The sequence below is a fragment of the Labrus bergylta genome, chromosome 17 (assembly GCF_963930695.1).
Source record: "Labrus bergylta chromosome 17, fLabBer1.1, whole genome shotgun sequence".
Lineage (NCBI taxonomy): Eukaryota > Metazoa > Chordata > Actinopteri > Labriformes > Labridae > Labrus > Labrus bergylta.
In genome coordinates this window covers 18,575,255-18,597,293 of record NC_089211.1, presented here as the reverse complement: position 1 = coordinate 18,597,293, position 22,039 = coordinate 18,575,255, and the positions used below count along the sequence as shown (strand labels likewise).

General features: G+C 38.6%; 4 protein-coding genes across 5 annotated transcripts in view; 2 read left to right on the top strand and 2 right to left on the bottom strand.

Annotated features, from left to right (window-relative positions):
• Positions 1-146: 146 nt before the first annotated feature.
• btc (betacellulin, epidermal growth factor family member) lies at positions 147-5,299 on the bottom strand. Its single transcript, XM_020651512.3, has 5 exons — positions 4,939-5,299; positions 4,047-4,154; positions 1,994-2,108; positions 1,545-1,691; positions 147-1,371 (listed from the first exon to the last, which is right to left on the bottom strand). Exons 1-5 carry the CDS (start codon positions 4,976-4,978, stop codon positions 1,227-1,229), a joined length of 555 nt encoding a protein of 184 aa, XP_020507168.1. The 5' UTR covers positions 4,979-5,299; the 3' UTR covers positions 147-1,226.
• Positions 5,300-8,500: 3,201 nt separating this feature from the next.
• On the bottom strand, positions 8,501-10,024 carry gng10 (guanine nucleotide binding protein (G protein), gamma 10). The gene is made up of 3 exons (XM_020651514.3): positions 9,816-10,024; positions 8,737-8,864; positions 8,501-8,623 (listed from the first exon to the last, which is right to left on the bottom strand). Exons 1-2 carry the CDS (start codon positions 9,894-9,896, stop codon positions 8,739-8,741), a joined length of 207 nt encoding a protein of 68 aa, XP_020507170.1. The 5' UTR covers positions 9,897-10,024; the 3' UTR covers positions 8,501-8,623; positions 8,737-8,738.
• Positions 10,025-11,664: 1,640 nt separating this feature from the next.
• nxnl2 (nucleoredoxin like 2) lies at positions 11,665-15,363 on the top strand. 2 transcript variants are annotated; one of them, XM_065965619.1, is made up of 3 exons: positions 11,666-11,829; positions 11,977-12,283; positions 14,543-15,363. In XM_065965619.1, exons 1-3 carry the CDS (start codon positions 11,766-11,768, stop codon positions 14,709-14,711), a joined length of 540 nt encoding a protein of 179 aa, XP_065821691.1. In that variant the 5' UTR covers positions 11,666-11,765; the 3' UTR covers positions 14,712-15,363. The 2 variants fall into 2 exon arrangements, with proteins under 2 accessions (XP_020507169.2, XP_065821691.1); XM_020651513.3 differs by having other exon boundaries at positions 11,665-12,283.
• Positions 15,364-18,850: 3,487 nt separating this feature from the next.
• csgalnact1a (chondroitin sulfate N-acetylgalactosaminyltransferase 1a) overlaps positions 18,851-22,039 on the top strand; it is a 35,959-nt gene continuing 32,770 nt past the window's right edge. Inside the window, exon 1 of the mRNA XM_065965386.1 lies at positions 18,851-19,008. The gene's annotated coding sequence lies outside the window, so the exon portion shown is untranslated. The remainder of the gene's footprint in view (positions 19,009-22,039) is intronic.

Genomic DNA, 22,039 nt, shown 5'->3' with positions numbered 1-22,039 from the left:
ATGTGAGTAACTTTTCAAGTGAAATGCTTCGTAATGAAGAATATTTGTATTATTTTGATAGTATCTGTGACTTTTTCTGTTGAATTTTTGGACGTATAATACACTTATTGATGGGGCCATACAAACAGAACGTACAGACTCCTGACTCTCTTCACTCTACATTTAAATTTAATCTTCAGAAAGATACACATTAAAAGCCCAGTGAAAGGCTGGCAGTTCACTGTCTTGTACAGTGGAACACTTTCTTCACTGGAGCCTTCAGTTCACACACAGGATCGGCTGTTCTGCCTCTTAAACTCGGACGCTGCATGCTTGGCTCCAAATTTACAGTTCAAAAAAGCCTCCTGCACAAGTTCTCCTTGTACTCCTCTGAACTCTGGAGTCCAGAAATGCACCATTTAGTATATAGAAGGCTCTTCTTGCATTGCTAATGTTGATGAGTAACAATATTCTGCGTGAGATTACATGAATACATAGCTTTGGAAAGAGGAATACATTAAGATAACTCTTGATTTGTGATGTGGATTTTCAAAATATTGTACATTTGTGAGCAAAACCAGCAGTAAACGTAGAAACAATATGACACAAAGATGCAGCTTAAACAGCATTCTTTAGCTTCTGGCGCTTGTTAGATGTCATTTTACTACACACTAAATGATTTATTTAAGTCTTACCCAAAGAAAGCATGGTGTTTAGTATCATTACCCAGTCCCATTCCTCTCATTTTCAGTGTCAGTGTGTCTCACATGCTCTCTAATAACCTGATCAACTGTTATCACCAGCTGCCAGCTGCTGCCACAGCTTTTTCCAACATAGCAACAATTCATTTAGCACTATGCAATGCTAACTCAATGGCTCCATGCCATTGGAGGGGAAAAAAACTCCCCTGGCAGGACCAACCAGCTGAAAACATGTCTCCAGACTTTGTTTATCGTAAATCCAGGAAGGCATCGTCTTTGTTTCCGACGCTTAATCAAACATCCAGACAAGGCTGCCCTGCAAACGCCTGTGCTTCTGCTTGATTTAAGACAGCAGGATACAAACTTTATCCAGAAGTGTCCATCCTTCCAGCAGGCTTCAGTTAGGTCCAGCAGAGAAGGGACTCCTATAGCACACTGCTGTCACCGTGAGACAAAAGGCAGCAGCTGTCACATTGAAGGACAAAATCCCTGGTGTGAAAACAGTCCACAGACTTGGTCGTACACATGCTCCCACTCGTGCACTTCTCAAACAGCGTCAGTTTGTGGTGGTTCTGTTGAGTCTAAGGTTGTGTGTGCTGCGCTTGAGCCCATCATGCTGACTTTCTCCTTCCCGTTCCTTGGTTCTTCCCTTCGTCTTCTCCTCCGCCAACATTTGCACCTGGGCCTGCGACTGACAGAAATAGCAAAACCAAGTTAGACTCATGCCTCTATTCTAAAATTACAAAACTTTGGGAAAACACTTCTCTGAAGTCACATGAGAAATTGAAATGGTAGGAATAGTTACAGTACATTTTACACATTGGTAATTCCCATTATTGGTGTTATTGATAGACAATAGCTTACTGTGAACAAAAGCAGATGAACACAATCAGAAGAATGAGCAGAATGAGCGCTGCGATGATGGCGACAATTATGATTTGTCGCTTTTCTCCTATACGCCAGTCCAGGTCCACATATTCACACCTGGAACCAACATAACCATACGTACACCTGGAAGAAAAGCAAGAGAAAGTTACTTTTATGACTTTTGTTTTTTAAATGATTTGATGAGAATATTCCTTGCAGCCATCTGTCAGCCTGTATGCTTCTCAGAATATACTAGGACTTAACATCCAAAACACATTTTAATGAGGAACATAGAGTTCAGACAATTAATAAAGAATGTTCTGTAGAATTTATCCGCTCTGTTTTCATTTGCTTCCCTGCCAAGCTCCTTAGTTTGACTTCCTTAGTTTGACTGTGTCTCTATTTTCTCTAATTCCTCCATCTGTTTTTAAATCAATGTCTCTCACCTGCAAGAAGGGGTCTTCTGTTCTTTGATGTAACGACAGTCCCCGTGGACGCAGTAGAATGTAAGCTCCTCGGGACATTTGGAGAAGTGGCCGTGGAAGTGCTCATCTGTGTTTGCTGGAAGATTAGATGAAAACTTTTAGAAATTCTTGCTGTGCATGGACACTTCGTTATAAACGAGCATTTCATCATCTAAAGTTAGGTTTCAAGGTTTTCAAGCTACATCAAATTGACAATTATTTACACTCAAATAATTAGCTTTAAAGGACTCATTAGATGTTTCCAAAAGTATTATATGTGTTTTAATTTATTTTGTTTGTTGAGAAGATCAATAAAACTTTGAAGTCTTTCAGTTTACAGCTATCAGTAGATTAGCTTAGCCTAGGTTACTGTGAAGTTCAGCATAAGAAAATAAGCCTGGTGCCATCTGAAGGTTAAAAAAAAACCAACTACATGCACCATTTAAGCTCATAAACCCATGCTTTGGCCATCTGTTTCCCAGTTTTTATGATAAGCTACAGGTAAGCCATCTTCTGGCAGTAACTACATATTTACTGTTCAGACATATTCAAATGTTAATGTTGTTGTCGCCTAACTTTCATCGTTAAAATTTAGGAGCTTACTTTCAAATGTCTATTTCTGTAACTGTGTCACGTTCTGTCATCCTGCCTCTTTGACTGACACGCTCACCTTCTGGCATGGTCTGATGTATATAAATAGACTGTTTGCAATATGATCCAGAGACAAACCCTGATGAATCAGTGCTAGGAAAAGCCTAGTGTCATCAAAGTCTCATTAACCACGTGCCTCAATTATTACCTTTCTTTATAAGATGAAATACGTGCTTACGCGGGATAGAGTTTAGGTATCGTTCCCATTCTTCATGCCTGTGTCTTCCCCTTTATCTCTCTAACTTGAAAAACAAATGCACACTGAAACACCCCAACACAACTGCTAGTAGGTCATACTGCTGAACTTCTGAACCAGTGTCACATAGCGCTTCTCAAACTAGAAGCTGCCGCTATCTTTACAACCCATTCACATGAAATTATCTTAGAAAATGAGCTTGTTAAAGAATACTGCGTCTCAGGTGACATCAATGGGAGCGCCTCAGTTGTTTGGTGAAACGTGTCCGCTTGCTGCCATGACCACAGCGTTGTAAAGAAAAAATATCCAGTTACAAAGTTCAAAGGAATACTATGTTTGATATGTTTATTTGCTACCTTGATGAAAGTTAGCTAAGATAATAGATTTGACATCACCCTCGTGCCTGTTTGCTAACCTCTGGATTTACCTAAAAGTTGGTTACTTTAGCTTAGCTTAACAGGAGAACAGCTAGCATGAAATGGAAAGACCCAAGAGCACACTAGCTAACTTATTAATATGTATTTTAGTTTTATTACTGTTTATTACAATTACTGACTCACATGTATCCTTGTATTTGTTCTGCCTAGCTTTACTAGCCTGCTTCTTACTGTAACAGCTAGCGCATTAGATGGTTAGTTTAGTTGCATTTTCTATTAAGCATTATGATAACAGCTAATAAATCAATTGTTAATTGAAAATAAAAAAGTTTATGTTTATTGTTAAATAGAATATCGCGTTATGCCGATAAGGAAAAGCCTCAGTCGTAAATATCACTTATAAATGTAGTATTTGTACACAGTGAGTCAAAAATAATGTTCTAAAATGAAGCACTTCGCAGTGTTTCAAGTTAAGAGGATGGAATATAAACAGGTTTGCAGGTTTTATTGTAGCATAAATTCACCATAGAGTTAGTTGACACTGCCTCTCTGTGGAGTCGCTAACAACCTCCTGATAAGTTCAGACCTCCTTATTTCTCCTCTTGCTCTGGACAGCCAGTAATGTGACTCCTCTACGTAACCTCTATTTCTGTCCTTTCTTCCTCATATTTTTAGGCATAGGTGTCTTTAAATGACTATATAAACATCTCTGCTTTTCAAACCTTTCCATTAAACCTCCACCCTTAAACTTCAAAGCAACATTTACAACCCCACAATGTACCGCCTCCTTCCCCCAACTTTCCATATCTACCTGTGCAATTGTCTCTGTCGCCATGGTGATGACAGTCTGACACGGTGCTGTTGGCAGACTCCACGGTGACATTCCACTCTGCCAGAGAGCATTTGCACAAAGCTAGAGCTGCAGCCAGGAACACAAACAGAAAGACAATTACAGCAACGCACAAAAAAAAAAAAAAGAAAAGAAAAATACATGCACGTGTGCAATGCGCTAACCATCTATGACGACATTCTAACCTGGGTGAAGGACCTGCGTATAAGCGATGATAGGTTAATAACCTACAATCACAATCAGGTATTGGTGAAATGCTGCTGAGTCATGATGCCAGCCAGGCTTTCAGAGTCGGAGAGAGTGGTGATTTTTGGTGTTCACGGCCACTCCTGTCTCTAACACACACTTTTACTTCTCTAAACAAAACTATATTATCAAGTCAGCCTCAGAGCTGTTTGATTACAATAAAGTTCACTACAGACTGTATTCACCTAAAGGAGATTCCACATTATCAAACAAGTCTGTTTTGACAAGGATTAGTATTTATAGAGGCTATAATGGATTCTTCATTCAATCATTAACCAACACTGAAGTCTACGGTACAAATAGTTTTCAAGAGGGAGAACACTGTCCTCGAACCGGCTTGAGCTGCATTGCTTCAAAGGCACATGGTTATTGAAAAAGTGTGCCAACAATTAAAACAATAGACATGAGTCATACAACGACATTTTTAACCTGTAGTTCTTTTGAGAAGAAAATGACAAAAAAAAACTATAATTATATGTAAACATCCCTTTTTAAAATGTCAAACTGAGGCTGAAAAACTCTTATGTTGAGGAAGACCTTCAGTTTGTAGGAAAGGTTAACACAGATTCAAGAAATAAAAAAAAGATTTTAAAAACAGTCACCTTACCTGTAATTATTCCTACATAGAGTCTGTACACCTTGGCCATCTCTTTACTTGAGAAAATCGCTCATCCAATAAACGAAAGTGAAGTTTCATTGACAAGTCCAAGTGAAACTGGATCAATCCTTCCTCAGAGGTCATTGACCTTTGAAAAAGGTGTGGACAAGCTACGCGGGTTCCCAAGTGATGTCTCGTACCGTGGTCCTTCATTGATGGCGGTGAAGTTCATAGTCATCCAGAAAATCTTGAGGCTATGACCGATTCTCTCTCTCACACACACACACACACACACACACACTTCTTAAAGTGCTTCACTGGTCTGGACTGCACTTCAGTGTGTGTGTGTGAGTGTGAGTAAGTGTTTATGTGTGTGTGAGAATAGAAAAAAAAAGGGGATGGCCTGAAACCCAACTCTGCTCTCTGCTGCCCGCCCACACCTTTAAAGGAGAATACCACTCCATTCAAGCTATGCAGGTTGTTTTCCTTGTTGAAGATCAACTGCACCTTTATGCCTGCCTTTCCTTGTTCCCAAAGAATAAAGTGATAGGTGTGGGACTCATTGGGAAGAATAACAACCAGTTTCCAGGCAAACCACTTCAGAATACATTTACAATTTTCGTTGCACGTTGTTTTAGATGCTTATAATATGTATGAACAGAGTTTTACACGATCCCTAAATCAACAGAAAGGAGATAAACGTAGGAATACTCTGACAGAATCAGACTCTCTTACTCTCTGCATCAACATCTGGAACATGTGGCGTTAACTGACTTTAAGTGGGTAAATCAACTAAAAGGAAAATGTGTGTGTATGTCCAGTTGGATACAGCTCATATTTGTATTCAACTTTTCTTAAATACTTAATTTCATACCACTCTATTTCTGAGGGAAGTCTTGTCTCACTTCACTGTCTTTTTTCTGCAAGTAATGTCTTGCAGGAAGTCGCCCAATCAAAAAAAAAAAAAAGACGTAGTTGGATTTTGACATTGTTGAATAGTGTGAGGTTTAGGAATTTGTAACATTAGCTAATGTATCAGTTTCATGTGACATCATCATCTGCTTTGTCCCTGAAAAAAAGGTCACCAAAATAAAATACACAGTAACTTTTAATGAGATCACGTGTTTGTCCATGTTAAACCATTGTGGAAACATTTGACATAATGTAATTGTACTCGCCAAAATATATTAAGATCTTATTGTTTTTGAGATCTGAATATGGAAATGCTACTCGGTATTTGTTTAAGACCTTGCAAAAAAAAAAAAAATGGAAACAGCCACTGGCAACACTGGCTCTTCTGCTTTAAAAAGTCTATAATGTTATTCCCAGGAATGACCAGTAGATGGCACAAGTTGACACTTTACCTTTAAGGTGCGTCTATGCCCTGGATCATATCCCTGGTATCAATCCACTTGCATTTCTGATTTGACTCTCTTTGTTTATCCAGCCCTTTAACATGGACAGCAAGCAGCTGACATACAGTTAATGTTATAAATAAAACATCCTGTTTCTGCCTCTCATACCTTTCCTATGATTAAATGTGCACATGAGTGACAGGCTGCTCATTTAAGAGAAGAACTAAGGAAATAATAAAACAATGTGTGCTGGTTGTGCCAGTAATGATCAAGCAAGGAAAGAATGTTAAAAAAAAAAATGCTCTTTGAAACTTATGCAGGACATAAAAACGGCACAGAGATAAACAGGAAGTCAAGTATGGTATGTCTATCTGGATGTATATGATCTGTTCATCAGGGATGCACAGTAGGCTACAACACGCGCACAAACTTGTTTTCAGGCTGCAAATTTCCAATCATAATCTCAAACCCACAGCTCAAACCACAAACCTCTGAATCGTTACTGAGAGTGTGACTGTGAAAAGTGCTCCTTTCTGTCCTTCACTAAGGAGAGAGGCCACATGAACTCCTGCAGGACAATCTGCAGCTCACCATGATTATAGGGGAACTGGGGGATTGTGCAATAAGCATCAAATCCCTGATCTCGCTGAACTCTGGTCTAAATTATCAAGTCTGTCTGACTTTGGATAGATGCTGTAAGAAGCTGTTGCATTTTTAACCGCACCCAAAAAACGTTCTCAGGGCTACTGACTCACCCTGGCGTCTACTTTTACATCATGGATTCAAGGTTGGAGTGTAAGTGCTCTTGAATAATCAGAATCCAGTTGACTATTAGTTTTTATAATAGTTCTAATCATTTTTGAAAAGATATTGACTGGACAGTTGGACTATAGTGAACAAATAAACAAACCCGAAAGATATGATTTATATTTTATCATATTTTCTGTCAAATATTGGCCTGTATGAGCATTGTTCAGGGGTGTATCCAGCCCTTATTGTTGACATTGTCCCAACTGCAGCACAGACTTGCATATAAATGAATATCATCTATTTACTCTTTCCATCTCAACTAATATTTAGTTTCCTACATTGGAGTGTCATACAAATGTTGGATTCCTGTGTATAATTTCCTAACTTTAAAAAGTAACAAAATAGAGATGCAACATACAGTATGAATTTTCTAAACTTAATTCTGAAGGACTCAAAAAGAAGACGAAGTTACAATTTACAATACAAAAACAAAACTCCTGCATAGTCTAACTGTCATAAAATATATTTGGCACATTTCAACACAGAAACGTTGCCAGTCAATGTTTTTTGGTTTTTTTGTGTGCTTGAGTTTGCTTGCAGTTTATAACGGATGCACCCTTCTGGACACGCCCCTGGCACTGCAGTTAAATTTGAATTCCAGAAAATATTTGATGGTTTACATAAGTAAAAGGTTTATTGTCTTCAAAATGTAGGTTTCGTTTGGTACAACTAAAAAACTAAATTACACTTAAAGCTTTTTTTGGTGGGGCAAACTTTGAAATCTCGTCTCTCCTCATTCTGATCTGGAACCTGACAAAAGATTGAAAATCTGATGCCTTTCATGTTGCTTTCTAGTTAACAAAGGTGGTAAGGAAAGGAGGCATCTAAAGCTATTGAGACTCATCCATGAGCAGTGTTCAGAGAGGAAAAGGAAGTGACAAAGTAGAGAACGCCTGACTGGCTAGACATGTTAAGAGCTGATCTAGACTGGTTCTGGTGTAAAAGTCAACCTTTTTCAAATGCACATGTTCCCTTTTATACAGAATATGTACAAACAACATATAAGAAAAACGGAATGAAATGACTAAATCCACTAAAATAAAACATGATTCATAATATCCTCTTTATAAAATATGATGATTCACATTTGTTTCCAACTCAGCAAAGCTGTGAGCTTGTTAATCCATTTCAAAAATTCTTCAAAATCTTAAACGAGAATGAAAGTGTTGCCTCCATGTAGAGTGTGTTTGGAGTTGAACAGGAAGACTCGGTTTCCTCTCTCTGGCTGCGCTCCTAACTTAGACTGAACATCAGGAAGCTCTGACTCCAACAGATTCCAAGGCAAGATTTAGAGCGCCCTGCTATAAACATCCGCTCTCTGTAATGCATATGATCTTTTTCCAATTAGACAGCATTAGCTTTCAAAAGTTAATGAAATAAAGAACAAGTGGATTAAGGCGATACAGTTGTGTTGAACAAGACATTTATTTGAACAAAAAGTGTAAAACTTAATGTGTTTTTCTTAATGAAATTAACATCCAATGTAAAAGGTCACAAAGACTGAGATGCTGTTTCCACTTCTTCTTCCTCTGTAAAAAAAAAAAGAAAAAAAAAGTCGATCTATTTATATCTCATTTGAAATCCTGCTGCTGTAAAGGTGTTCAAAAACAAATAAAAGGCAGTAAACTTAGCGGACTCTGACCTTCACACCACAGCACAGGAGCGTGGTTCTCTGAAAGGGTTGCTGCCTGTGGGGACTCCCACCAGCAGGGCGTCTTTGCTCGCGTTCTGCAGACAGTACTGCTGCAGCTCTGCAGCCGCCTGAGACACCTGGGAGCACAAACACAAAGTAGTTGTACTCACACATGTACCTCCTTCAAGGTGAGCCACATGTGTGAAGGCAAGCGGCCAATACTTTCACCCTGACTTTACCCTGACTTCTTTCCTGAAAATCCCCTAATCAAATTTCCATGTGAAGTCAGGGTGAGACAATGTGTGAACGCAGCATGAAATATTTAGGAAGAGCAGGCGGGGGTGATGAAGTCAATATCCTGTGACCAGCGAGCAACTGGTGTCATCACTGTTCATGTCAAGAAGCTGCTTCATACTCTTCAGAACATACTACTGACCACTCATTGGTTAATTCTGTTGATACGTCCAATCACACACACTGTAGCATTGATTCAAAGGCAAAAAATGACATCAAAGCGAAAAAAGAAAGAAAATTTACTAAACATACATGTAAAAAAAACTACTAGCAGCCTGTTGCAACACACTGAATAGTTAATCTGAACTTAAATTCTGCCTCTAATAGGGCAAATAGCCAATCATAGTTTGGGATTTTGGAGGTGGCCAATTCAAGGGGGGCCTATGCCACCCCTGTCCAACCCTCTAGACACACCCCTGTGGAACACAGTGTTAGAAAGTAATAGAACAAATCCCTAATGTGACAAATGTTAATTTACTCTTGGTTAATTAGTTTTAGGCTACATCCTTGGTTAAGGTGGAGTAATGGTCTAGAACAAAACAAGTATTTATGAGATAGTATAAAATGATCAGGTTGTTAAAAGACAAGTAGGTGTCATATAAACTTAAATACTCCGTACAGTTATAGCAGATATTAAAGCATGTGTTGAAAATGTGCTGACTATAAAACTGTTGCTTTGTGATTTTTTTAGTAGTTATATTTCACTGAAATAATAAACTTCTACGAACAATGACAACAAAACTGAAACTCCCTCATGTTCTTTCTATCCTCTTTTGTCTGTCTTTTCGCTTTACCTTGATTCTCTCCACGCTTGCCTCCAGCTTCAGTTGTTCCACCAGGCGTCTCATGTTGGAGAGATTAGAATTAGAGGTCATGTTTGGTGAAAAATTGTTTTGGGAGAAAGTAATTCCTTTCAAGAAGCTTCCCTTCGGTCTTTCAACACAGGCGCTGACTCTGCTAATGGGCAGAGAACGCTGGTGAAGGAAGGGCGGCCGAGTTTCCTTCCAAAGACCTCAGTCCACTCAGACGAAGAAACAAGGAGAGATAGAAGCACACTGAACTCCAAATGTACTCGATTCACACATTCAGTTCACATATGTAGACATTTGATTTTGACTTAGTTTTTAGTTATTACATTTGAACTTGAAATGCTCTTTTTGTATGTTACTTTTCTGTGCTGAAAAAAAAAGACAGGGTGGGAAAAGAAGGAGAAAGATTTAGGGAGAGATGAAGGAAATGAGGGAGGACACAAGGAGATAAAAGAAGTTTCTCACTTTTTCTCTCTTGGTTTCTTCCAACAAATAAGAAGACCTGGGTCGGAAAGGATTCGGGGAGAGATCACATTTCATTTCATGGCATTTTATTCAATTACTTTTTGTTTATTTGATTTTCTTACATCATTATTTTCATTTAAAGTTTTGTGTGCACCATTTTCTGCATGTTTAACAAAGATACACAATATGAAACGTTTACCTGGCTGCAGAAAAGATGGCTGACGTGACGAAAAACCTCAATGGTCGCTCCCACAAGAAATCCAGTTGCAACAACAGGTGGAAGAGGTTCTTCTCTGCGGTTCTGCTTTAAGCAGCCAAACAAGAAGACCGAACCAGAGTCTGCTGAAACTTAAGAAGTGATGGTGTGGCTGTTCTGAACTGGCTGCTTTTTTTTTTTAAAGCTATAAATTGAATATTATTTGACACATGTGCGTTTAAAATCCAGTTGTTGTCGTCATACTTTGTCATTCAGTGTAAGCTGAGTTCATGTTTATTGTTAGTTTTGTGAGTCAAGTAATTAAGCTAAACAGTAATGATCGATTGGACATTTTTAAGTTACGCACTCTGTGATCGTGTGTGAAAATTAAAGCATCACCATGTAAATAAATGTCATGTGTAACATGCCAAACCACTATGCCTTACAAATATTATAAACAAGCTAGTGAGCCATATGACTCAGTTTTGATTCCATAAAAAGGGTTATTTTTTACAGTCTATGGTTCAAAGTCAAGACTGAGACTTTAGGGTCTTCAAATAATTACAAAAAGTCTATTTTTGTTGAGTCAGCATAAATAACAGAAAACTACACTACCAACTTTCAGCTTTATGTGAAGGGACTTTACGGATGATCGTGGTGGTTGACGCTCGCCCTCTTGCCTGCCAGATTTTCTTGTAAGACTTTGTTTTATTAAACTAGTTTTATTTGTTTCTTTTTATTTTAAAAAAAAAAAACAGACAAACTCATTTTCTTTCTTTAAAATACATTTCCAATCAAGGTGGATCAACTCCAAAACCAAATATTTAATTTTTACATTTGACACCACAATGAGAGGGCAGTCAAAAACTGATTAAAGGCTTTATTGTCCATTAATATATTAATAATAATTAATTATTGGGATTTAATACCCCACCCCTCAAACACACACACACACACACACACACACACACACACGCACACACACACAATATCTCTTTTCATCATTTGAATCCCTGTTTATGTCCCCCTGGTGTGGAAACGTGTTTGCGTGTAATACTCTAAATACTAAAAACAAAAACAAAAAATGTAGATAAGCAAGTTAAACGGTGTACTGAAAAAAAACGGCTTAGCGCATGCGCCGATCCGAGCTGCCTGAAAGCGGTGAGAGCTGTCGTGGTGCAGCTGGTCTGGGTTAATCACTAGCGTACAAGCCGCGTCTGCTTTCGGCCGCCTTTGGTGTGCTGCTTTGCGTTCCCCTGAAACTCACATGGCTAATGAATCACAACAGGGTTTGTCTCGCCTCCTCATTGGTCGTTCGGGTGATTACCAGGATTGGCTGTAAGTAGGTTTCGCAGAAAGAGATTCGCGTTACAGGAGAAGCTGCAGGAGGAGATGTGAGAGTGGAAGCGGTCACACCTCCCACTTCTTTATTTTGAAGTGTGTGTGTGTGTGTGTGTGTGTGTGTGTGTGTGAGAGAGACTGTAGCAGACATGGTGGAGGTATTCGTCGGTCGTACTCTGCTGAATAAAGACGGGGATTTCGTGGACCCTGAAGAAGCACTGAGGAATAAAGTGGTGGGAATATACTTCTCTGCAGGCTGGTGTCCGCCTTGCAGAGACTTCACGCCCATCCTGTGCGATTTCTACACGGACCTGGTGGAAGAAAATGAACCTCCTGCTCAGTTTGAAATAGTTTTTGTCTCCTCGGACAAGTCGACAGATGACATGGTTGAATATTACCACGATATGCACGGAGACTGGCTGGCTCTGCCCTGGACGGATGATTACAAACAGTGAGTAAAGTGAAGTAGAAAGTTATAATTTAATGCACAATAGTCCAAGCTCTGCATGCTTTATCTGTCCTACTACAAGTATTTGACACCATTGTCTTTGTATCTTATTAGGCTGTGTCCAGCTTATGTAAAATGCTTATGACCCTCTCTGGGATTAGGTTTAAGTGGAGGGCAGACAGTCTGCTTCTCACAGCTGACAGTGACAAGCTGCTGTAACATTTTGATTTATTGTATTTCATTTTACTCCAACTTAATGTTTTTGTCACTAAATCCCCCCCCCCACCTGTTGAATTGAATTTCTTTTAAAAAAAATGTTTTTGAACACTTGTAATTATATTGCTCATCAGTAAAATATCATATCTAAGATAGAAAGGCAAATGCAGTATGGTTGATATCTTGTTTGCAGATTTTCATTAAGTCTTGCTTCAGGGGTGTTGGAGTACTTTACATAAAGCAACAATAAATCTGGAATAAAACCCCTGCATCAAGGTGTTTCTGAGGTAAAAGTATGGATGCGTAATGTCCTTGAGTATCAAAAGTACTTGTTATTAAGTCAAAGCAGGCCTCTCAGTTTATTGTTGCTGCATGCCATTAAATCAATCATAATTAACTCAGCACACATCAGTATTTTAACGTTGTTTAATCATATCCCATTACAATAGAGCTGCAGCTTGTTCATTCGCTGATTGCTTTCTCACTTCATCAAGTGGTTAGTCCGTAATGACCCCCCAATTATTACACGTTCAATCACATTAAAGTGTTGAAAACTGCCGAGGCTTACTTGAACCTGAGAAATTGCTAAATAAGAATCCACATCTGAATGATATGTTGCTGTTTCTTATTGAACGACTTAGATTTCATCAAGCTATGATTTTAGTCTGACTGTCATGTTCTGTTAGGATAATGCTTTATTGATCCTCAGAGGGCAAATTGAAGTGTTGCAGCAGTTTAAAGAAGAAGAAGAAGACGTGCATGTTCATGCAAATAAGATCATAATAGATTATACAAGAAAAATAACAAAATACAATGTATTTACAGCTACCTACTAGTAAGTTTGAAATAAACAAGTGGTTCTCATCTGGTCTAGCCTCAGGACCCACCACCAACTCCTACACGATTAACTCGCGACCCAAATGTCTGCTATTTCTCAACCAATCAGATTCATTTAATGAAAGATTGTGCGGCATCGACTTTCAGAAGGTACGAAACATGTGACACAATAAAGAAACGGAACAAAACAAACCTGTTTGAAAAGTTCTTCATTGACGTTTTGACTTTATTTTTCCCAAGGCTCACATTCGCGACCCGCTAAAAAGGTTTCCGCGACCCACGTTGGGTTCCCAACCCACCAGTTGAAAACCAGACAAAAACAAATCTATACAGGGCATTTAGACATATTGTGCACTAAGAGGCAAGTTAATGTTGAAGTGACGAAGTTTGGTTTGAGATGAGGTGACGAATATAAACATAAACATCTAGTTATAACATGAATTACAGATTTGAACTCAGTGTAGTGTCAGCGTAGTATCGGCTGCACAAGGGGAATCTGATATTGCATCTTTTTACAGTAGACATGCTTTAAGCACTTTATGATGGTAGTAATGGAAATGTGAAGCTGTAAATGATCGTACACTGCAGCTGTCCAGTACAGAAGTCCAATATCTGAATCAGAAAATGTAGTGAGACTTCATAAGCTGCTTAAAATGGAAGTGTTAAAACATTTGTAAGAGATGACACGATCAGAGGATAAGTTCAATTTGACCAATTTCAAATTAAAACCCTTTATTTCAAATCAGAAAGGCCACCACATTTATTGGTTCCGATGTATACATTATTTGATTTTGCTATGTGTAAACAAAGTAAAAAGTGTTTGTTTGGGCTTTTTACTGATTGTCAGCTCTGAGAAGTTCTAATAAGCTGTTTTTCACTGTTTGGAAAACATTTTGCAAACAAGGATTAATCAAGTTATCTACAAGTGTTTCGATCGATGGAAAAAAAATCATTGCTTGTAGCCTTGATCACAGTATACATATACAGAGATATTTTTTTATTGTTTTCAAATGTTTTACATCTGAGAGATTTGAATCCGAACAAGTCTTGGAGAAGTAAAGTAGTGAGGGCAACGCTCGGGTAAAAGAACCTCAGGGATTCTTAACATACATCTGTGTGTGTCGTAGGTGTACTAACTTAGTCCTCTAGTTCTTCCAGATGTCTATTTTCTAACCAGTACTTTTTATTTGTGTCTCTTTAATCCCCCAGTGAGTTGAAGCAGCGCTACAAGATCACAGCGGTGCCCAAACTGGTGATCGTGAAGGAGAACGGCGAAGTGATCACCGACAAGGGCAGGAAGCAGATCAGAGAGCGAGGCCTGGCCTGCTTCAGGTCCTGGCTGGACGCTGCGGAGATCTTTCAGAACTTTAAGGGTTAGGCGACGACATCACGTGGAAGAGGAGGAAAAAGACTTCAGCCGATCGTCACTCAAAGGCCACCGCAGCCACATTAGAGAGCTGAAGAAAACCAAATAATAATAAATAATAAAAAAATATTTCACTTTGGGTTTATCGTTCCCAGCCGTAGGATTAACGTAGCCGAGAGGATTTGAAGCATTTGAAAGAGCAAATCATGTTTCTTTGCACAGAATGAATCAGTTTCCCTGTGTTCTGGTCTAATTTTGGATGTTTTGTTAACTTCTTAAACACTCAAATGAAGCAATCTGAGACTCAAACATTGGGTTGATTTGCTCCTGTGATGCTTTGATGATTGTTTTTTTTTTTTTAAATAGATGTTGATATATTTTATACCAAAGGAGTTGGGGGGGAAAAAAAAAAATCAACATGCTAGTCGCTGACATGCTATGCAATGGTGAGAACGCTCTGCTTTAGAGAAATTGTACGAGTGCATTAAAACAGAATAACCTTGCCCTCATTTGATAGATGATTTCCGGAGCGCTTGTAAAGCACTCTTGCTTTTGTACTTTTGAAGTCTGTACTTGTAGTTCTACTCTGAGCTGCCTGTTTATTTTTGTATCTTCTTTTTTTATGAGTTGTTAAGGCGGATATTATTAAAAGAAAAAAATCCAACTTTTTTGTGACTTTTGTGGCAGATTTATATTCATGATTTGGTTATTCACATCTGTGTTACTGTCAAGATGCCTGTGTGTGTGTGTGTGTGTGTTTGTTTGTGTGTTTAACCGACAAACACAGTGATTCCCTTTAGGCTCGTTAAGACGCACTAAGCCCAGAGGACGCACTTTCCAGCACGCTAGCACATTCACAGCCTTCGTACTAATTGCTTTTCTTTCTTTTTTTTACCCCCTGTGCAATGCTGACGCCGCTGTAATCACTTGATACATAAAACATCCGGCAGGCATGATGATGACATTATGATGAGTCTGCACCGGGCCACTATCTCCAGCTTTGTAATGTTTTAATGCTACCAAGTCTAAGCTGTCAAATTAAGTAATGCTTGAAGGCTTCATGTGGTGTTAAATTATTCTTCATTCAAAAACATTCACGCCGCCCTTCATCACAGGCGTGTCTCAGAGGGCTGTACCAAGAAAAAGAAGAGTCTTCCCACGTCTCACAGTCCACCAGAGGAAAGAGTGACGTAACTCCTCGAAGGCAAACACAAAACTCAGATTGTTAGTTTGAACAGAGACGCGTCAAATTTGACTGACATATTTTGACACCAACTAAAACTTCATTCATCTAGTTTGAATCATTGTTCCTAAGTGTGCTTTTGTTGGAGCTGCAGTTCCCTAATCGACCACGTGGGGTCACTGTTTCGTCATATATGAGAATTAACAGGACAGAAATTCCAAACGCTCACAAACTGAAACGTAAGATGGTTTAAGTGTTGCATTTGAATGATCAACATGAAGATACATAAATAAGAAATGTTATCTAGAGGCTATAAATGAAGTTATTTTACGATGAGGTGAACTCCCACTTTTCTCAAAAATAAATTATTTATTATTTATTATTTAATTATGATAGCATTTGTGCATCAATCTGCTAAAAAGGTACATTTTATCTGCCTAGTTTAAATCCTAAGACATCTGCTTACACATTCTTTTACAAGTGCACACACTAATAATTGACTATTCTGGTGAAGCCTAGGAGACACATTATTCCATCAGTTTACTTTTTTTTAAAATAGCATTGTTTGCAAAGTCATATATTCTGTGTGTTTTTTCAACAAAGCTGAAGGAGTTGATGTAATTTGAAAAAAAAAAAAAAAACTTAGACACATTATTAGTCAAGGCAGAGTACTTTATGAATGCTTTTTAAAAGTTGTATGGTTGTCTTTGTGATCCAATCTTCATGTCAGAGTCTGAGGGCAGCGAGTTCAGCCTCGCCTTTCCCTGCACATTATTCCTCATCATATGACAGTCTGTGTGTCTTATCATAGGTTTGAGTGGAAGATGCATTACCCTGTGTGGTGTAAGTGTGCTTGAGATAGTGCTATCATATTAGCTCTGAAAGAGTGTGAGTGTGACATGAAGTGACAGTCCAAGGCCGTCTCTATCCCCATTATTCTGGGTCTCTAGACCTGAAACTACAATGTTGCTCATCGACACTAAGAATATGACAATCTTAAAAAGTTGTTGTGACTTACTAACATTTAATCAATCATCGACTTATGGTTTAAAAATCTTTAAATAGTCGTCAATAAGGTCCAGCAGAAGTAGTTATTTTCCTTTTAGAGGGTTGCACCACCATTTTTTCATAACACAAATCTTTACATCAGGACTTAAAGTTCTGCTTTCAACTGTCTTGTTTTGTCTTCAACAGACAAACCCTCCTATTTTAAATTGACTTTAAATATCAAGACAAGGAAAGAAGTAAATGTGATTTTTTTTTAAAAAGTGACACATATTCTCATTTAAGAAGCTGACAGAGCAATAAAAGGGCATTATTTAGAGATAAAACCATATCTGAAAGCTCCATTGAGAAGTTTTTTGCTGGCACTGAAACAAACTGAAATCAATAGTGATGTCTCTGTTTGACCTATAAAAGTCAACCTGACCATCTGCAACAAAAAAAAAAAAAGATTATTTCTCTACATATATTTCTATAGAATTATATTTATGTTATGTGCCTGTCACTGGTTCCTTCCAGGAGCCTTAAAGTCAGTTTTAATCCTGACACCTTTAGGCCTATGTGTTTACTTTAAGTGCCAGAGTACACTCTGTTTTTTCTACTTTATCCTTTCTTTTCTGTGTTAGGATAACTGATTGTTTCCTTTCAAGGCAGCTGTCTTTAGAGGAACATTTGGGATCTTCGCTCAAAACACGAGTCTCCAATTACAACTTTAAAGCACACTACTTTCCATGAGACTGGATGGTGAAGAAATCCTACCCTCAAGTCTATTTTTTTTTAAATCTTTTTACTCCCTGCCTACAGCTTGATACAAACCCGAGTCTGCAGGTCAGTTCAGATTGAGATAGATCTTTATGTCGACTTCACATTTATTGCAGTCCGTTGAACTTGTTGAATGAAAGGCAGTAGTGTTTCTGCCCCTGCAACGGTGTCTTGAATCAAGTAACAAGGCTGTCTTTATGTCAAAGCAGGCAGGAGGGAGGAGGAGAGCTGGGAGGACCGGCGGACCCTGCACAGAAAGAGCGCCAGTGTCGAGTTAAGAACTTTATTATATACAACTTCTGCTCAAATCCTTCAAAATAAGAGGTGGTTATTGAATTAATTATGATGAAGCTGTTAAAAGTTTCAAGTTCATGAAAAAAATAGTACTTACAATGTGAATAAATTCAGATCGCATAGGCAGCCTCAGGCTGTCTCGAATGGGAACAGAGAAAGTCGACTAGACAGAAAATCATGAGGCATTTATGATGACACAGATCCACATTAAATATTCATGCAAAGTCACTTACATTTCTAGTATTACTAGTTTATGCATCAGGATTTCTCTGCTGGAACCTAGAGTGCATATTCTCACATTTTCTTGCATATTCATGCAGCTTCTGGGGCACTTTGCTATTTTATAAACGGCAAGCACCCTGTTATTATTAGAGGTGAAATTCAACAAACTCTGAAATATCAGCTCTGTCTGTCATTCTATTATGAATCAGTACTATCAGGGGCCCAGAGTATATTAGGAAGTGTCCACTGCTCTACCTGTGATGTGTTTTAACTACTTAGATAATTATAGTATCAGTCTAGTATTCAGTGCCCCCCCCCTCCCCTCCACCGCAACGAATTTCAAAAGGACCAGTCTTCCTATATTTTTTCTCAGTAGTTACATTATATTATAAGGCGGTGTGGGCTGTATTTACAGACTCAAGTGTTTTCATTTTGTTGCTCTGTAAATAGAGCAGTGTCGTCTGCTATAAATCAGCTAGTATCTGACACAATACTTTATGTTTTGAGTGTCAAATGTGCTTTACAAAATGGTTTATATGTTGTATATTAATATGCTTTGAATATTGCTTCAAGCATTACAAATGTAAACAAGCATTTCAGACTTAAATACCGTATGTTCTTTTATTTTGAAGGCAGCACCCCTCGGTTACCGGTGTATTTCTGCCTCTTACCGGCAGGCTTCACGCGCCTCGGCGGTACAAACGCTGGCACCCGCTCGTGCACTCTGCGATTTGTCGGCTGTGGACCGGTGAAGGTGGCTGCAGGACTGAAGCGCTGCAGCACCGGGGACCAAAAAACAAAACCTGCAGTCAGCGATCACTGACTCAACGAGAGCTGCAACTACAGGTGAGTTTACCCGGGCGAGAGGCCACGTGAGCAGAATAAACAGCTGATATCGCTGAATGTAAAAACAGTGGGCTGAGTTTATTTTATGTTGATGATTTGACTTTGCTAAATGTTGACTTTAAAGGTTTTCATGTGTGTGTGTGTTTACCCATTTGCGTTTAAAAAGTCATTATATGGAACAAAACGGTCGGAACTAGCTGTTTAGTAAAGTCATATTTTCCCCATAACTCATTTTAGTGACACACTTCACGTACTTTGAAAGCATTCACTGGGATTATTTGTCTAATATTACAGTTTAACTTGCTTTTCCTGCTTCTTTGTTACCAGTAAGAACTGTGAAGAGGAGTTTTTCTTTACACATTTCATAATTATTGAATTTAAATAAAACACTCCTTATTGGCAAACATGTTGAAATACCAAAGAGATTATCAATATGTGAGTCATGTTTAAGTCAGTGGAAATGCAGGAATGAAACGAAACGCCCACAATAATTTCTAGTAGGTAGCTAGTCCCAGATAATGAAATTACAAGCACTCAGTGAAAGTGCAGCCTGTTTCCCCACACAGTGTTCTTCACTCAGTCACTCTCACTCACACAACATGCAAACAGTACACAGCATTCAGAGCCAGCCTGTGGTTTTATCTGGAAAATTGCTCTAATCCTGCTTAGTGCATTCACCAACAGGCACCTAGCACCCTGAAATATTTGGATTGCAAGCTGGTGGAGTTGTTTTTCTTCTCACATTAGAAGAATGAAACTGCAGATTATGTGGGATTTGAGGTTGTTTCGCAGGCAGAGAAGAGAAACACTTTCTGGCTTGGACACATGCTGAATGCTGAGAGTAAATTATCGTACATGTGCCTGCACCCTATATGAGTGATTAAGTGGGAAAATTGATGTGATACTAGATGGCATATATGTGCTTCAAGTGCCTGGAAGATAAAGTTCCCCCCCCCCTTTTTATGTGCTCGATATATGTGTGTCCTAATTGTGTTTAATTCATATCTACGGGTGTGTGTGTTTACACTTCAGTGATGCCGTGCAGATTGCATTTAATGTCATGTTTCACAGATCAGATCACAAAATGTAACAGGACACACACCCAGTAGCATCTTCAATGGCGCCGCTGATGTAACGTCCCTGCAGCGTATTGAAAACCTCTGATTATATTACACTTGCCCTTCCTCATTTAGATAATGCAGGTTTACTGAAATCTATTGAATTAAATGGGGAGCTCATGAAAGGTATACTGCCTCTAGGACTGGCTGTCAGATTCACTCAGCCTGCATATATCTTCGAACAGGAGAGGGCGGAGCTGGCTCTGACACATTTATTGCTGTAAACAAAAAATAAGGCCTGTGTTTACTTGCTAACAGCCAAGTCGACAACAGTACACCTTTGCATGCAAAGAGGCTGCAGTTGACAGATTCAGCAACACTTCAGCCTGGCAGTAAAGTCAGTGTGGCGGTTTACTGTCCAGGAAAAAGAGGGAAGTTATGAGCATCTCTGGCCCTGACTGACTCTGCATTTGCTAACGTCTTTCTCAACTCATTTGCCAAACATTTCCGTAGGATATTGCAAAGGAGGTCGTGTGCAATTACAACTGTTTATTGCAGGTGGATGGTGATGAACAGATTGAATGTGGGGACGCACAAAAATGAATTACAACTTTTGTTTTTGTTCGGTGTTTTGCTGCAAATGACTTTATTCATCCAACCGCCTTTCCTCTTGATGTTTGCTTTTGGGTTGGGAAGCTTTGAAGTTGTTGTAACGTGATACTGCTGTATCCAAGAGATGCAAACAGATGAATAAATGGGAAACCTGAATCATTGTTAGGATTTCACTGCTTCTAGATTGATCAGCAAGTAAGAAAGAAAACAACAATGTCCGGAAAATTGGAGGGATATGGGATGAAAAATATGTCAATTTCTATCGAATGGGGATTTTCTTAGGAATTGGTTGAATTACCCATTCAGTAAAACAGCCTGATATCACGTATACAACTCAAAGCAAACATTCCTGCTAGCTAACATTTGACCAGCTGGGAATAGACACCTTTCTTATCATAAAAAAAGTGGAGCTGTACTTTCAACTAGTTGGATGACAAAGTTAGCTGTTGCCTAACAAGTCATTAAAGAAGTTGTTTGAACTTGAAACAACTCATTAAATAAAGACAGACTTTAACCTAAGAACGATGTCAGAGGGATATAGGCGTCGTGTGATTATGGTGAAACGCTATCAGCAAATCATAATTTCCCACTTTGCTAAATTACTGTGAGCAACAGTGAAGCCTTGGACAGAGAGAGAGAGAGAGGAGTCTTGCTGTACAAACTAAGATTTATTATATGCAACCATAATTGCCCGGAGATGAGCTATGCCCTATCAGAGCTGTATTGTGGTTTTTCATTATATTCCACTGAATGAGGGAGTGCCAACTAATTTCCCCTGTAGTGCAGAGACATTCTGTATGTAGCACACTGTAGAATCGGGTGGTGGCTGTTGTTGTATCATCGGTTTATGTAAAAGATCAATCTGCTCTTTTGACTTCTAAATGTACTAGAATCAATGTTTGGGTTGCCCTCATTTAATTCATATAAGAGTAACTGGCTGATGGTGGCGGAAGGACACTGTATTGTTATTATTGTTGATTAGAAACAGAAAGATACTGGAGCTCTAAAGCAAACTTCAAGATCAACGTTTGATGATTTGTTGATGATGAATTGATTCTCAGCTATAAAAAAAACCCAAACAGAACATCTTCATCAGGATGTTTTATAATCTTAGAATTTTCTATCTATCTTGATAATGACAACATATCATTATCAAACTTATGTGCTGCTATTTCTTCTTATGTTTGATAAAATATACTTAAATTAAGCTGAGAGAAGGCTTTCATTTAGGTCATTGAATGTATAGTTCAACCAATAGCCCACGGGATTTCTGAGGCAGGAAAAGAAAGATATGTTTTTGACTCTGTGTCTATTTGTTAATTGTTCATGAATCTTTTGTTAAATGCTAAAAAAAATGTGTC